A 14,247-nucleotide genomic window follows, 5' to 3' on the forward strand; every position below is an offset into this window, starting at 1 on the left:
ATGGGAGGTCAGCCCCACAACAGCTCAGAGTTGCCTCCCTTCACCCTGACAGGGCTCCCAGGGCTGGAGACCTCCCAACACTGGATGTTTCTGCTCCTTGGTGTCCTCTACATTGTCTCCATTGTGGGCAATGCCCTTATCCTTTTCATTATCAAGGAGGTACAGAGCTTGCATCAGCCCATGTACTACTTCCTGTCTCTGCTATCAGTTAATGACCTAGGTGTGTCCTTTTCTACACTGCCCACGGTGTTGGCCACATTTTGCTTCCACTTAAGAAAGATCAGCTTTGATTCTTGCATGGCTCAAATGTTCTTTATCCACCTCTTCTCCTTCACGGAGTCTGGAATTCTGCTGGTTATGAGCTTTGACCGCTACGTGGCCATCTGTAATCCATTGCGCTATGCCACCGTGCTCACTGACGCCCGAGTGGTGCACATGGGCATGGCTGTTATCATCCGCAGTTTCTGTATGGTTTTCCCACTGCCTTTCCTTCTGAAGAGGTTGCCCTTCTGCAAGGCCAATGTACTCTCCCATGCTTACTGCTTGCATCCAGATCTGATCCGCTTGCCCTGTGGCGACATCACCATCAATAATATTTTTGGTCAATTCATTGTCATCTCTAACTTTGGTCTGGATTCTGCACTCATTCTCCTCTCCTATGTCCTCATACTGCGCTCTGTACTTGCCATTGCATCCCGGGAGGAAAGACTTAAGACACTCAATACGTGTGTGTCACACATGTGTGCTGTGCTCATGTTCTATGTGCCCATGGTTGGCGTGTCCATGGCTGCTCGCTATGGGAGGCATGCCCCACAGTACGTGCACACACTCATGTCCCTTATCTATCTCTTTGTGCCTCCTATGCTCAACCCGGTCATCTATTCCATCAAAACCAAAGAGATTCGTCAGAGGCTTTGCAAAATACTACTGGGGACAAAGTTTTAAGCAGGAGACATGTTAAATTCCAAGATTCAGAGGATATTTATTGTTAGTCCACAAATTTGAGTTTTTAAAAACTGCTTTGACAAAGCTTTTTAAATTTCTCTTTAGTCACTGACCGATACTAGGATTTCTGCCTAGCAATAGCTATGACCCAAACGAACAGGTTTTGCCAAGGTAAACTGGGTTATAATTTAGCAAAAACAAAGAAAGAAAACAAAACAAAATTTGCTCAATTTCCCTTTTTTTTAATCCAAAAATATCCATCGTCATAACATGTCCCTCATTTCAGCGTGATGTGTTTCTCTTATCTTTGCTGAAAGTGAATCAGCACAAAGGAAATTGCTTATTACCACGGAAACTCTGTCATAATGGGTACAAGAACTTGTTTCCCCAAGATTATGGCAATGGAAGTTCTATTTTTTAATTTTTTGAGGGATCTCCATACTGTTTTCCATAGTGGATGCACTATTTTACATTCCCACCAATAGTGTGCATGGGTCCAAATTTCTCTACATCCTTCCAACATGTGTTGTCTTTTTTTTTTTTTTTTAATAAAAGCTATTTTGGAAGGTGTGAGGTGATATCTCATTGTGGTTTCAATCTGCGTTTCCCTAATGAGGAGTGATGTTGAGCCATTGTATGTCTTGTCGACCATTTGTAATGTCTTCTTTGGAGAAATGCCTATGCTACTCCATACCTCATCTTAAAACTCAGGCTATTAGTTTTTGTGCTATTAAATTGTAGGAGTTCCTTATATATTATGGAGATTAACCCCTTATCAGATATATGGTCTGCAAGTATTTTCAAGGTGGCCTTTACACCTGATTGTTTCCTTTGCTATGCAGAAGCTTTTTAGTTCAGTGTAGTCCCAGGTGTTTACTTTTGTTTTTGTTACCTGTGCTTTGGCGGTCATAACCATAGGATCCAGTGATCTCACTTTTGGGTATTTATCCAAAAGAATTGAAATCAGGATCTCAAAGAGATATTACCATGCCTGTGTTGCAGCACTATTTACAATAGCCAAGATGTGGAAACAACCTAACGTCCATCAACCAACGAATGCATAGAGAAAATGTGGCATAGACATAAAATGGAATACTGTTCATCCTTAAGAAGGAAATTCTGCACTATGTGACAGTGTGGAGGGAATTGAGGACATTACACTAAAGTGAAATAAGCCAGTCACAGAAAGACAAATACTGCATGATTCCACTTACATGAGTTACGGAAAATAGTCAAATTCATAGAATCAAAGAGTGGAATGGTGGTTGCCAGGGGCTTGGGAAAAGGGGAAATGACCAGTTATTAATTGATGGGCACAACGTTGTAGTTAAGGAAGATGAATAAGCTGCAGAGATCTGCTGCGTGACATCGTACCCAGAGTCAACGATAATGTAGTGTGAACTTCAAAAATTTGTTAGAGAGTAGATCTCATGTTAAGTGTTTAGGATTTTTAAAAATGATTATGCAGAAGAATATTAGTTAAAATGAAATATATATATTACCTATAGCTATGCATGTCACATTTGTTTCATACAACACACACTATTTACCAACTTTAAAGATGAAATAAATACAATTGCAATAGAAATTGTACTAAGTGATCTAGGTTTCAATACTAAAATTCAGTAAAGTGTATATTATAATATACATCATATATGTTCACATATATGTATGTATATATTTATACGAACAATAGAAATGCATATATTAACAAACAATAAAGAAACAATGAGAGTGGGAATACTACATAACAAAACATGAAACATATGCAATGATACATTCTGCCTAAATCCGTAGTCTTATAAAATGTTAGTGGTATTTTTAATGACAGAAAGAGAGAGGAAGTTAAGAAATTAAGCATTCAATTTAAGACATAAGAAAAGGATAAAATATTATATAAAATAATTTAAAAATGAAAATGTTAAAAGGACTGAAAGAAGGTGAACAGGAAAGATTGAAAAAAATCCAATAACCAATCTTTAACAAGCTCTCAAAATAGACCAACCTCTAAAAATCTAATGAAATGGAATATAAACTTAGGAATCATTTGTAATACTGGATTAGAGGTATTTTTTAAATTACAGTAGCATGTTTTATAAGCAATCTGAAGTCTTGAATGAATCGGTATTTGAAGGATAATTACAAAATGTAAATCCATGAAGACTTAACTGATAATTGAGGGAGAAATTAAAACTTAACGATTACACTCCCACCATCTCCAACATATTATACTGTAAGATCTTTTTCCTTGTTTTTCTCCCCACATTTCAAGAAACAGATCATGCTTTTTATATATCTGGTCATAAATAAAATTGGAAAGCTGTACAAAAGAGCACATGTAATCCCAATAAACAATACAGAAAAAAATGTGTATCAGCAAACAGTCCTGTAGAGAAAACACACTAATGGAAACATATGTGTAAATACTGAAAGTTGTGAATACAATTAATAATGTAAACAAAGGATAATCAACATTATTCTAGGATTAAGAGAATGACTCGTTTTTCAGAAATGCATCAATATAATTCATCATATTAATGAGTGGAATAATGAGAAAAATATGTAAGCAATAGTAGACTGCAGAAAGGGTAACTAATGAGACCAAAAATACAAAAAATATATAAAAATAAAACAAAATTTTTTTGGTATATTTTCTTAATGTGTTATATTGTACACTTTCCGGTTAAAATTTAAAAAGTTTTTGCGATGCCATCACTTCCCATTTTGTGGGGGCATCTTTAACCAATGGAGTGAAACTTGAAATAGAAGCGACTATTTTACCTTCCCCTGTATCTGTAACTCAATACTAAATCCTGACAACTGTAGATTTTGATTTTTTTCCAATCTTGGCCTCTACCTCACCACTGTCGCTACCTTGTTTTGGGCCTTCATTATCATCCCTCACTTCGCTTGGCAGTATCTTCCAAACTGATCTCATTGTTCATTGATCTTTTCTCTCATTTTCTCACACTGCAGCTAGAATGATCTTCCTAAAGACTCTATCTGATTAGAAAACCCCCAGCCTTCAATGGCTCTTACTCTCTACAGGTAAAGTCCAAAAGCCTTAACATGTCTCTTAACAATACCACTACTGTATTTCTTATATCTTATTACCTAAGCATTCCCACCCCCCAAACAATGTTATTTTGCTCTAGCCGTATGGAACTACGTGTGATTCCCGAACCAACAGGCTGCTTTATGCCTCTGGACCTTTGTTCTGAGAACCTTCACTTGGACAATCTTGTCCATTTTTGCCTGTTTGGAAACTACATATGATTCTAATTGTTTATCAAAAATAGGTAGTAGACAGATATCATGGGCCAGAGAGTGGTTCAGCTTTTGAGTTATCTGCTCTGTGTAACGTTTTAAGGAATTCCTTTACCACCTGCCTTCCGGCTACCTGGTCCTCTCCCCTCCAATAGCGGTAAAACAGAGGTTTTATTATTTTTATGCTTCTCATGCATTTCTGTAGAATTACACCACAGCAGCTAGATATCATTTTGTACTACTCCGTATGTAACTTACTATTTGAATCATAAGTTTCTTGAAAGTATGAATTGTTTAATATTAGAAAGAATGTGAATTTTGTGCAAGGCAGATCATGGCCTTAGAAAAATCCCAACGTCTCTGAACCTCAACTTACTCATCTGTAAATTACTACCAAAATAACAAGACTATATTTTTATAAAGTTGAGAGATAATGTTTGCAAGATGATAGATACATTGCTTGGCATATAATAAGTAGTCAATAGGGAAAAATCTTACATTTATAATAACCAAATTACTCTCAGAGCTTAACCTTCTGCAAATTGTACAGATTTCAATAAATACTTATGGATTGGATAAATAAGTGAATGCAACCATATTATTATTATTTGCCAAGGATGTAATTTGTGGATTAAGAAAACACAAAGATCTGAAAAGAAAAATTACTAAAAATTGAAAAAATTTGCCAAATATATAATACCAAATAATAGTATTTGTATATTTGCCAAATATATGCCAAATAATAGACACTTGGTGAAAGCAATTTCAAAAACAGCAAATATTTTGATTCAACTCTCAAACAATTTCTCTCAGTAATATTTTAATGAACTATGTTAGGGAACAAAACTTCATATATGATTGATGAGTTTAAAAACAAACTTGAGGGGCATCTGGGTGGCATAGTCCTTTAAGTGAGCTACTCTTGATTTCTGCTGGGTCATGACTCACGGCTGTGAGATGGAACCCCAGGTTGGGCTACGTGCTGGGGTGGAGCCTGTTTAAGTTTCTCTCTCCCTCTCCTTCTTCCCCCCAACAAAATAAAATAAAATAAACTTGAATAGACACAAAAGTATGTGTCTAGGTGGAAAGGTCAAACAAATACTGAAGGTGACATTTCTTCCCAGTTCAATTTACTTAATTCTGAGTATTCTGGGGAATACAACAACATGATTTTAAAGCGAATTTAGATTTCTTACACAATGGAGACTACTTTCTGTAAAGTTTTTTTAAAAGTGGAAAACGGGGGTGGGGGTGGGGACGCCTGGGTGGCTTAGTAGGTTAAGTGTCTGCGTTGGGTTCAGGTCATGATCCTGGAATCCCAGGATCAAGCCTGCCTGGGGCTCCCTGCTCCCTGCTTCTCCTTCTCCCTCTGCCCCCCTCCCCCAGCTCCTGCTCTCTCTCTCAGATAAGTAAGTAAGTAAATAAGTAAATAAATAAACAAAATCTTTTTAAAAAGTGGGAAATGGACAGGAATAAAGTAGACTTTCCAAATGTTAAAACATGAAGGAAAGGGGCACCTGGGTGGCTCAGCCGTTAAGTGTCTGCTTTCTGCTCAGGTCATGATCCCGGGGTCTTGGGATCGAGCCCTACATGGGCTCCCTGCTCAGCGGGGAGCCTGCTTCTCCCTCTCCCACTCCCCCTGCTTGTGTTCCCTCTCTCGTTGGCTGTGTCTCTCTCTGTCAAATAAATAAATACAATCTTAAAAAAAAATCTTAGAAAGCTGTACTACTTGAAATAGAAGCTATGGCTGCGACACCAGATTTCTAGCACAGGACAGTGTGGAAGAACGTTTAAGCCACTGTAAAGCAGTATTTCGAATTAAACATCTGATCAAACAGAATTTATAGCATGCTGACACTTTTTTTCTTGGTCAAAACACTGGCATAATACTGCTGTTAAACATTCACACATTTGCATAGAAAAAAGTATTTGGAAGGAATAATAAATTATATTAGTAGTTGTTTCTGGTTAGTGAGAACTAGGAAGCCTTATTTTTCTAATTATCTGTATCTTCTACTTTGCTATAAAACATACATGTTATGTTTTTAGTAAAATGAGGGAGAGAGGAGAGAAAGATGCAGACAGGTGAAATTAATGTGAGAGTCCCAAGGAGGTGTGGAACCTCCCAGGGGCGGAGTCCGAGCCCAGGTGCCCCCTGCTGGTTCCCCACAGAAGTGCTTTTCCAATGCTCTGCTCTGCTCATCTCAAGGGATAAGCGTTTCCTTTTCCTAGGGGAGCCATTCCTTTCCAGATGTGGCTACGGGCCTGGCCGTGGAAGGCCCACGTCGTCACTACCTACCGAGGAGGCTGACTTGGGCCGGAGAGACTCAACCCACTTGGTGCACACCCGGAACACGTGGAACTTCCACTCTCCGTACCCCACCTCACCTGATGCCTGAGCGAACCAGAACACTTACTCCGTGGCCAAAGGATCACATGAGATCATCAGTTTAAAAGGAATGACAGAATATTTGGAGGCTATGGGTGTAAAACTGACCAACATGTCCTCTCTTGCTCTCTTTGTGTTTACTTTCAAGAAATAGACATTTATTCTCATATTCTAGATCTCCATTGGAGCCATGTATGATTTTTATATATAGAAATGCCTATGCATTTGTTAGTTATTTAAAATATTTTATATATATTTAATACATATTAATGTAATGTTTATTACTTAAAATATATTATATGTAATATATATAATTTTTAGGATAGATAGTTTTTAGTGTTTTCTTCACTGCTGTAATTTTGTATGTGTATACAGTCTGCCTACTGAAAAATCCAGTATTGATTTTAGGCATAATAAAAGACATTCATCAGGTTTTCTGTCAGGATTAAATGAGCCAGTTTATATCAAATAACCTAGCATGGTCCCAGATACTTGGTGAAAGCTCACAACATACCAGTTATTCTTCTGTCCCTCACCAGCCCTGGTAATGAAAGACAGCGTGGACAGCGGGGATAGACTTTGGGTCTGAATCAGGAAAATTCTGCTCAAGTTCTGACTCTATAACAATTTCTCTGTGCATGACAGCAAGCCTCTTCCCTCTTAGAGCCTCCATTTCTTCATTGCAGAAGTTTGGGTGTGACACAAGATGGCCAAAGACTCTTGTAGTTTAAGAACTTTGATTAGTGTCTTAGGAATCAATGTGTCCTCACAGCCCTCAGAAGCTCCAGAGCTCAATGTTTATCCCATCTTCTATTCAAATTCTTTCCTGGCAGATGAAAAATTGACAAGTCATCACAATAGTTCTAGTTTCATAAGCACTTAGCATGTGATATTAAGAGTCATAGTCAACTGGACCTACAGGCATTTGTACTGGAATTTTACAAATGAGGAATTAGGCACTTGAACCAATTAAATATATATATATTTTTTAAAGAACACTCAGACAGGGAAGAAGGTAGTTTTGAATCTAAATCTAGATGTTGGGCGACAAACTGTCCCAGTACGCAGGACTGAGGGGTTTTCCCCATGCAGGATTTTCTGTGCTAAAACCAGTATAGTTCCAGGCACACCAAGATGATCACTCTATTTGCTGACAATAGATCATTAGGTTTTTAGTGGTTATGCTATTTTGCTTCTTGAAATCTTTTTGGGTTGTAGGATAGTTAGTACAAGGAGCTCTACTTTGGGAATCAGTGAGAGTCGGAGGATCTGGGATAGAATCCAGCTGTTTTTGGCTTACTGAATGGGTTCCTTCTGGGCTTCAGTTCCTCTTCTCTAAAATAAAGAGCAACACAGTTCTGTCTCTTAATTTCTTTGAAACCTCTAAGGGGGAGTGATTCCAGGGCACAGTGGGACCATCCCCTCAAGTGTTTTTTGAGTTGTCCACTGCCCCAGCCACCTCTGAGCCCCAGGACTAACTGGGCCCTGGGGACTCTTAAGAGGCAGCTTTATAGAGAAAGCCTGGAAGGTTGTATGCAGAGTCCTTGGTGCTTCTTCCCTGGTAAATACTTCTCGATCCTCCCTTCCAGCAGAGCTGCCCTGGGGAGGTAAGTTGGGACTTCAGCTCTTCCCACACAGAGGTCTGTAGGAACCTCATTACAAGCTTCAAAATCGTAAGGCAATTAGGGTACAGATATTTGAAGAAGGAGAGGCTGTCTGTGATCTAAATTTAGAGATTTTTCCTGCATTCCTCTTCCCCAAACCCATACTCCCCATCCATAGCCCTCGATGTCTGAAATCCTACTATGCTGGCCTCCTTCTTACAGATTTACTCTATAGCTCCTAGGATGTATAGACTTACCAGGCAGCTTCTAAAGCTTTTTTTCCGTACAAATGCTTCGGTGTAATTAATTCATACTCCAATATTCTCATTGGGTGGTGGATAAAGGCTGAGACAAAAGATGAGAGTCTTTGGTTGGGAACCGAAAAGTGGGAAGACAATGTGGAAAGAGGACCAGAGGATGTCACCCCCTAAGTAACCCTTTTCATCACCACTCTCTTGGTTGCCATTTATTCAGTACACAATTCAGCACCAGGGTCCTCAATATGAATTTTAAGTGTTTTATTCTTTTTTCCCCCTATACTATAGGTGTCAAAGTAAGGCATGAAGATATAAACTAAATACACAGCTGGTATATGACAAAGCTGAGATAAAAACTCCATTATTAGATGTTAGGGGAGTTATTTAACTTACCAAATTCATTTTACACTTAAGAACATGTAGCTTATAATACCTTCTTCTTCAGATAGTTTATTTATCTATTTTATTAATACTTACTGATTAAAACTAGAACTGGTAATCTTTGAGTCCTAACCCAGGGCTCTACACCCAGTGACTTGGCTAAGCATTGAGAATAAGATGAAGAGTAAAAGAGACAATTATGTGAACTTACAATTTATTGGAGGAAAAAAATATCAGTCAAATATCCAAAGAGATACACAATAATTCACTATGATTCTGAAGTGTGATGAGTCATGAAGAAAAATATGTATGAGATTGTGTAACAGTGACATACAACCATGAGTAGAGAAATAATGAGTGATTCAAATAATTGAAAGATGACAGCTTCCCAGGTGGTACTGATGCTGCTTCGTAGTAAAAATATATAAATTCTTATTTCAAAAGGTAAGGGAAGCCATTGGAAGATTTCCAGTTGGAGTGTAACACCATTTTATTTATTTATATAATAAACAAATAATTTGACTGCTTTGTAGAGAATGGAGAGGGGCATGACACTCAGCTGGGTAATCATCAAAGAAGGTTCTGCAGACATCCTGGTTGGAGATGTTGAGGGGTGGATGACCATTGGAGGTGAGATGGAGAGGAGAAGTCCATGTTAAGTATATTTGGGAAAGATGGTAATAGATTAATTAGATCTCGGAGTGGGAGAGGGAGAGAGATGCCTCCTAGGTGGTTCTGGTTTGAGCGCATGGATAGATAGTGATGGGCTTCCATGAGATGATAAATATGGGAGAGGATCAAATATGGTGGATAACAAGAAGTTCAACTTTGCAGGTTATGTTTGAGATACAGATGAGCTATTACAACTGATGATCCAATAGGGTTGCTTGTGTCTATAGCTAGAAGAAATCTGGGCTAGAGACATAAATTTGGAATCGTTGATGTACTAAGAAGAGATAAAGAAGAACACTGTGAGTAGAAAATAATTTTGAAAATATTAGTTATGAAAGAGAACAGAGAAATGAGTGGTCACTAGAAGACTATGCTGGGACAATAAAGAGGGTTGCTTGTTTGTTTGTTTGTTTGTTTCTTAAGATAGATCATGAAATTGTTCCTCAGTAAAGAAGAAGTTGGTGTGAGGTGGGACATATCTGAAGCTAATGGGCGTGATCTAAACCCCTGATTCTCAAACTTGGCTGCCTATCAGAATCACCTGGGAAATTAAAAAAAAACAATATTGATTCTTGAGTCCCACTGATAGATTCTGATTTAATTGATAGGAGTGAGGCCCAGACAAAGGAGTTTTTTTAAACCTTTTCAAATGAATCTCACATACAGTTTCCAAATCCTTAATCTAAACAGAGAAAAAAAAAAAAACGTGAACATGCAGGAGTGGAAAACCTAAAGCAATCAGATGTGGAGGAACAGAAGATTCTGGACTCTTGGTGAATAAGTGAGGGACTCAAGCAACAAAGAGAGGATGGGGATCTGGAATGATGGTTGAATCCAGGCAAGAGAGGAGACAGCTCAGAGTCTAGATGCAGATGTCTTCACTTGCACGGGAATGAATGCATCAGTAAGCACAGAGGAAGGAAGGACATACTGTACCTCATTTCTTGAAGAAGGTGGTAAATAAGAACTGGTAGGGAGAAAGTGCAAAATCACTTTCCATGACTGGAGAAATATTTGAATCTTTCTGTAAAGAACACAGGGACAGGAAGAACAGGGGATGATTTCCCCCTCCTCCCCCACAAAAAGAGTCAAAGAATATCTGCGGGGAAGGATTCGGAGCCCAAGATACATCTGTGGCTATGGACAGCCTGCAGAAAGTATGAAATGTAACCAACAACCCTAACGTGCTCCTTCCTGACCCTTCCATGATCTAACCATCAGAGAATCTAAGTATTGTTGCACCTTCCATCCTGAGGGCAGTGACCACTCCTGATCGTCCACTGTCTAATCTCACTTCATTCTGGTTCTATTTCCCCAAAAGCAACTCAGGGACCCTCATGGGAAGTTTTGGGACTAACATCTCGAGCACTACCAGCTTCACACTAACAGGCTTCCCAGAGATGGAGTGCCTGCAGCCCTGGTTAGCTGCCCTCCTTTTGCTGCTTTATGCCATCTCCATCCTGGGCAACATTCTAATTCTCTTCATCATAAAGGAGGAGCAAAGCTTGCACCAGCCAATGTACTACTTCCTGTCTCTGTTGTCTGTCAATGACCTGGGGGTGTCCTTTTCTACGTTGCCCACTGTACTGGCTGCCTTGTGCTTTCATGCCCCAGAGACTGCCTTTGATGCCTGCTTGACCCAGATGTTCTTTATCCACTTTTTCTCCTGGACAGAATCTGGGATTCTGCTGGCCATGAGTTTTGATCGCTATGTGGCCATTCGTAACCCCTTGAGTTATTCTTCAGTGCTCACTGATATCCGTGTGGCTCACATGAGCATATCCATCACCATCCGTAGCTTCTGCATGGTCTTCCCATTGCCTTTCCTTCTGAAGAGGCTGCCTTTCTGTAAAGCCAATGTATTAACCCATTCCTACTGTTTGCACCCAGACCTGATCCGCCTGCCCTGTGGAGATACCACCATCAACAGCATGTATGGCCTGTTCATTGTTATCTCTGCCTTTGGCATAGACTCAGTGCTCATTCTCCTCTCCTATGTGCTAATACTCCGCTCTGTATTGGCCATTGCCTCCCAGAAGGAGAGGCTTAAGACGCTCAACACATGTGTGTCACACATCTGTGCTGTGCTCATCTTCTATCTACCCATGGTTAGTGTGTCCATGGTTCATCGGTTTGGAAAGTATGCCCCTGAGTATGTGCACAAGTTCATGTCCCTGATATATCTTTTTGTGCCAGGTACCCTAGAAGTTTGTTGTTATTGCTGATTCTTGGATATACTTGGCCCTGGAGGGTTTTAATCTCCTTCTGTAAATGGACTTCTGATTGGGTACCTGCTGTTAGTTGTATGGTACAGCCTGTCTATAACCATTAACTCAATACAACAGGCTGCCTTGTATTGTCATTAACTATGTCACAGGTTGTCATAGATGACTTGTCTCAGAGCTAACAAAGGAGAGGGTCTTCAATTAGACTCTTTTATTTGTCCCAATAAACTAGTTACATCTATGCTTTCAAGTAAATCTCAAAACAGACAAAAACTTACTTAAACCATGCTATAACTGGAGATTATGCTACCTGAGGTCAAAGGTAGCACCGAATACATTTAAAAGGAATAGTACTTTTGAGTATCTTTAAACTTGAAAAAATTAAAATACACAATAACTGTGACCAACTTTTCACTTTATAAAAAAATTTTTGATCTGTTATATTAGTCACCATATAGTACATCCCCAGTTGTTGATGCAATGTTCCATGATTCATGATTTGCATATAACACCCAGTGCACCATGCAATATGTGCCCTCCTTACCACCCATCGCAGGCCTATCCCATTCCCCCACCCCCTCCCCTCTGAAGCCCTCAGTTTGTTTCCCAGAGTCCATAGTCTGTCATGGTTCAGTCCCACTTCTGTTTACCCCCCACTTCATTCTTCCCTTCCTTCTCCTATTTCTTATGTTCCATAAATGAGTGAAACCATATGCTAATTGTCTTTCTCTGCTTGACTTATTTCACTTAGCATAATCTCCTCCAGTCCCATCCATATTGCTGCAAATGTTGTGTAATCGTTCTGATGGCTGAGTAATATTCCATTGTATATATGGACCACAACTTCTTAATCCAGTCATCTGTTGAAGGGCATCTCGGCTCCTTCCACAATTTAACTATTGTGGACAATGCTGCTATGAACATTGGGGTGCATATGGCCCTTCTCTTCACTACGTCTGTATCTTTGGGGTAAATACCCAGTAGTGCAATTGCTGGTTCATAGGGTAGCTCAATTTTTAACTTTTTAAGGGACCTCCACACTGTTTTCCAGAGTGGTGTACCAACTTGCAGTCCCACCAACAGTGTAAGAGGGATCCCCTTTCTCGATATCCTCTCCAACATTTGTTGTTTCCTGCCTTGCCAATTTTTGCCATTCTAACTGGTGTAAGGTGGTATCTCAAGGTGGTTTTGATTTGAATTTTCCTGATGGCTAATGATTTTGAACATTTTTTCATGTGTCTGTTAGCCATTTGTATGTCTTCATTGGAAAAGTGTCTGTTCATATCTTCTGCCCATTTTTTGATTTGATTATTTGTTTCACATGTATTTAGTTTGAGAAGTTCTTTGAAGATCTTGGATACTAGTCCTTTATCTGTAGTGTCATTTGCAAATATCTTCTCCCATTCCGTGGGCTGCCTCTTAGTTATTTTGACTGTTTGCCTGGCTGTGCAGAAGCTTTTGATCTTGATGAAGTCCCACAAGTTCATTTTTTCTTTTGTTTCTCTTGCCTTTGGAGATGTGTCATGTAAAAATTTGCTGTGGCCGATGTCAAAGAGGTTGCAGCCTATGTTCTCCTTTAGGATTTTGATGGATTCCTGTCTCACATTGAGGTCTTTCATCCATTTGGAGTTTATCTTTGTGTATGGTGTGAGAGAGTGGTCAAGTTTCATTCTTTTGCATGTAGCTGTCCAATTTTCCCAACACCATTTATTGAAGAGACTGTCTTTTTTCCACTGGATGTTTTTTTTCTGTTTTGTCAAAGATTAGTTGCCCAAAGAACCGAGGGTGCATTTCTGGGTTCTCCATTCTGTTCCATCGGTCTATGTGTCTGTTTTTGTGCGAGTACCATGCTGTCTTTGTGATCACAGCTTTGTAGTATAGCTTGAAATCTGGCAACATGATGCCCCCAGCTTTGTTTTTCCTTTTCAACAATTCCTTGGCGATCTGGGGCCTTTTCTGGTTCCACTCAAATTTAAGGGCTGTTTGTTCCAGTTCTTTGAAAAATGTCATTGGTATTTTGATCGGGATGGCATTGAAAGTGTAGATTGCTCTGGGTAGCATAGACATTTTAACTATGCTTATTTTTCCAATCCATGAGCATGGAATATTTTTCCATCTTTTTGTGTCTTCTTCAATGTCTTTCAAGAGTGATTTGTAGTTTCTAGAATATAGATCCTTTACGTCTCTGGTTACAACTTTTCACTTTTGAAATAAATTAGAATATTCCTGATTCTTATGAAAAGGAACCTATGTGCTTGCCATTCTGACTAAGCAATATAAAATGATGTTACCACCTGAAATTTACAAGTTCAAAGTTGCTAGAATAGAGAACAGTAGATGAAGAATATCAGGACATTCAGAGAGTGTAATCCCTGGAGAGTAACAGCCATGAGGCGAGAGGAATACTCTGTGAATTCATGCAAAACACACATAGCACAGCCCACGTAGGCCATGTGGCCACTTGGCAGAGGTAAACGCAAACATGGCGGCTTTCACTGGACAATGGA

The 14,247-nt window shown here is 39.3% G+C and overlaps 2 protein-coding genes across 2 annotated transcripts; both read left to right on the top strand.

Moving 5' to 3' along the window:
• LOC123782691 (olfactory receptor 51I2-like) lies at window positions 1–945 on the top strand. Its single transcript, XM_045782964.2, has one exon. It carries the CDS (start codon window positions 1–3, stop codon window positions 943–945), a length of 945 nt encoding a protein of 314 aa, XP_045638920.2.
• A 9,907-nt stretch (window positions 946–10,852) lies between these two features.
• On the top strand, window positions 10,853–11,740 carry LOC123782686 (olfactory receptor 51I2-like). Its single transcript, XM_045782959.2, has one exon. The coding sequence runs from the start codon at window positions 10,853–10,855 to the stop codon at window positions 11,738–11,740; it is 888 nt and encodes a 295-aa protein (XP_045638915.2).
• Window positions 11,741–14,247: the final 2,507 nt, after the last annotated feature.

The sequence above is a fragment of the Ursus americanus genome, chromosome 16 (genome assembly GCF_024610735.1).
Source record: "Ursus americanus isolate L20-20 chromosome 16, mUrsAme1.1.p, whole genome shotgun sequence".
NCBI classification, from domain to species: Eukaryota; Metazoa; Chordata; class Mammalia; order Carnivora; family Ursidae; genus Ursus; species Ursus americanus.

Coding starts and splice junctions, on each gene's coding strand:
- LOC123782686 (XM_045782959.2), top strand. CDS start 10,853: ATGGGAAGTTTTGGGACTAACATCTCGAGCACTACCAGCTTCACACTA.
- LOC123782691 (XM_045782964.2), top strand. CDS start 1: ATGGGAGGTCAGCCCCACAACAGCTCAGAGTTGCCTCCCTTCACCCTG.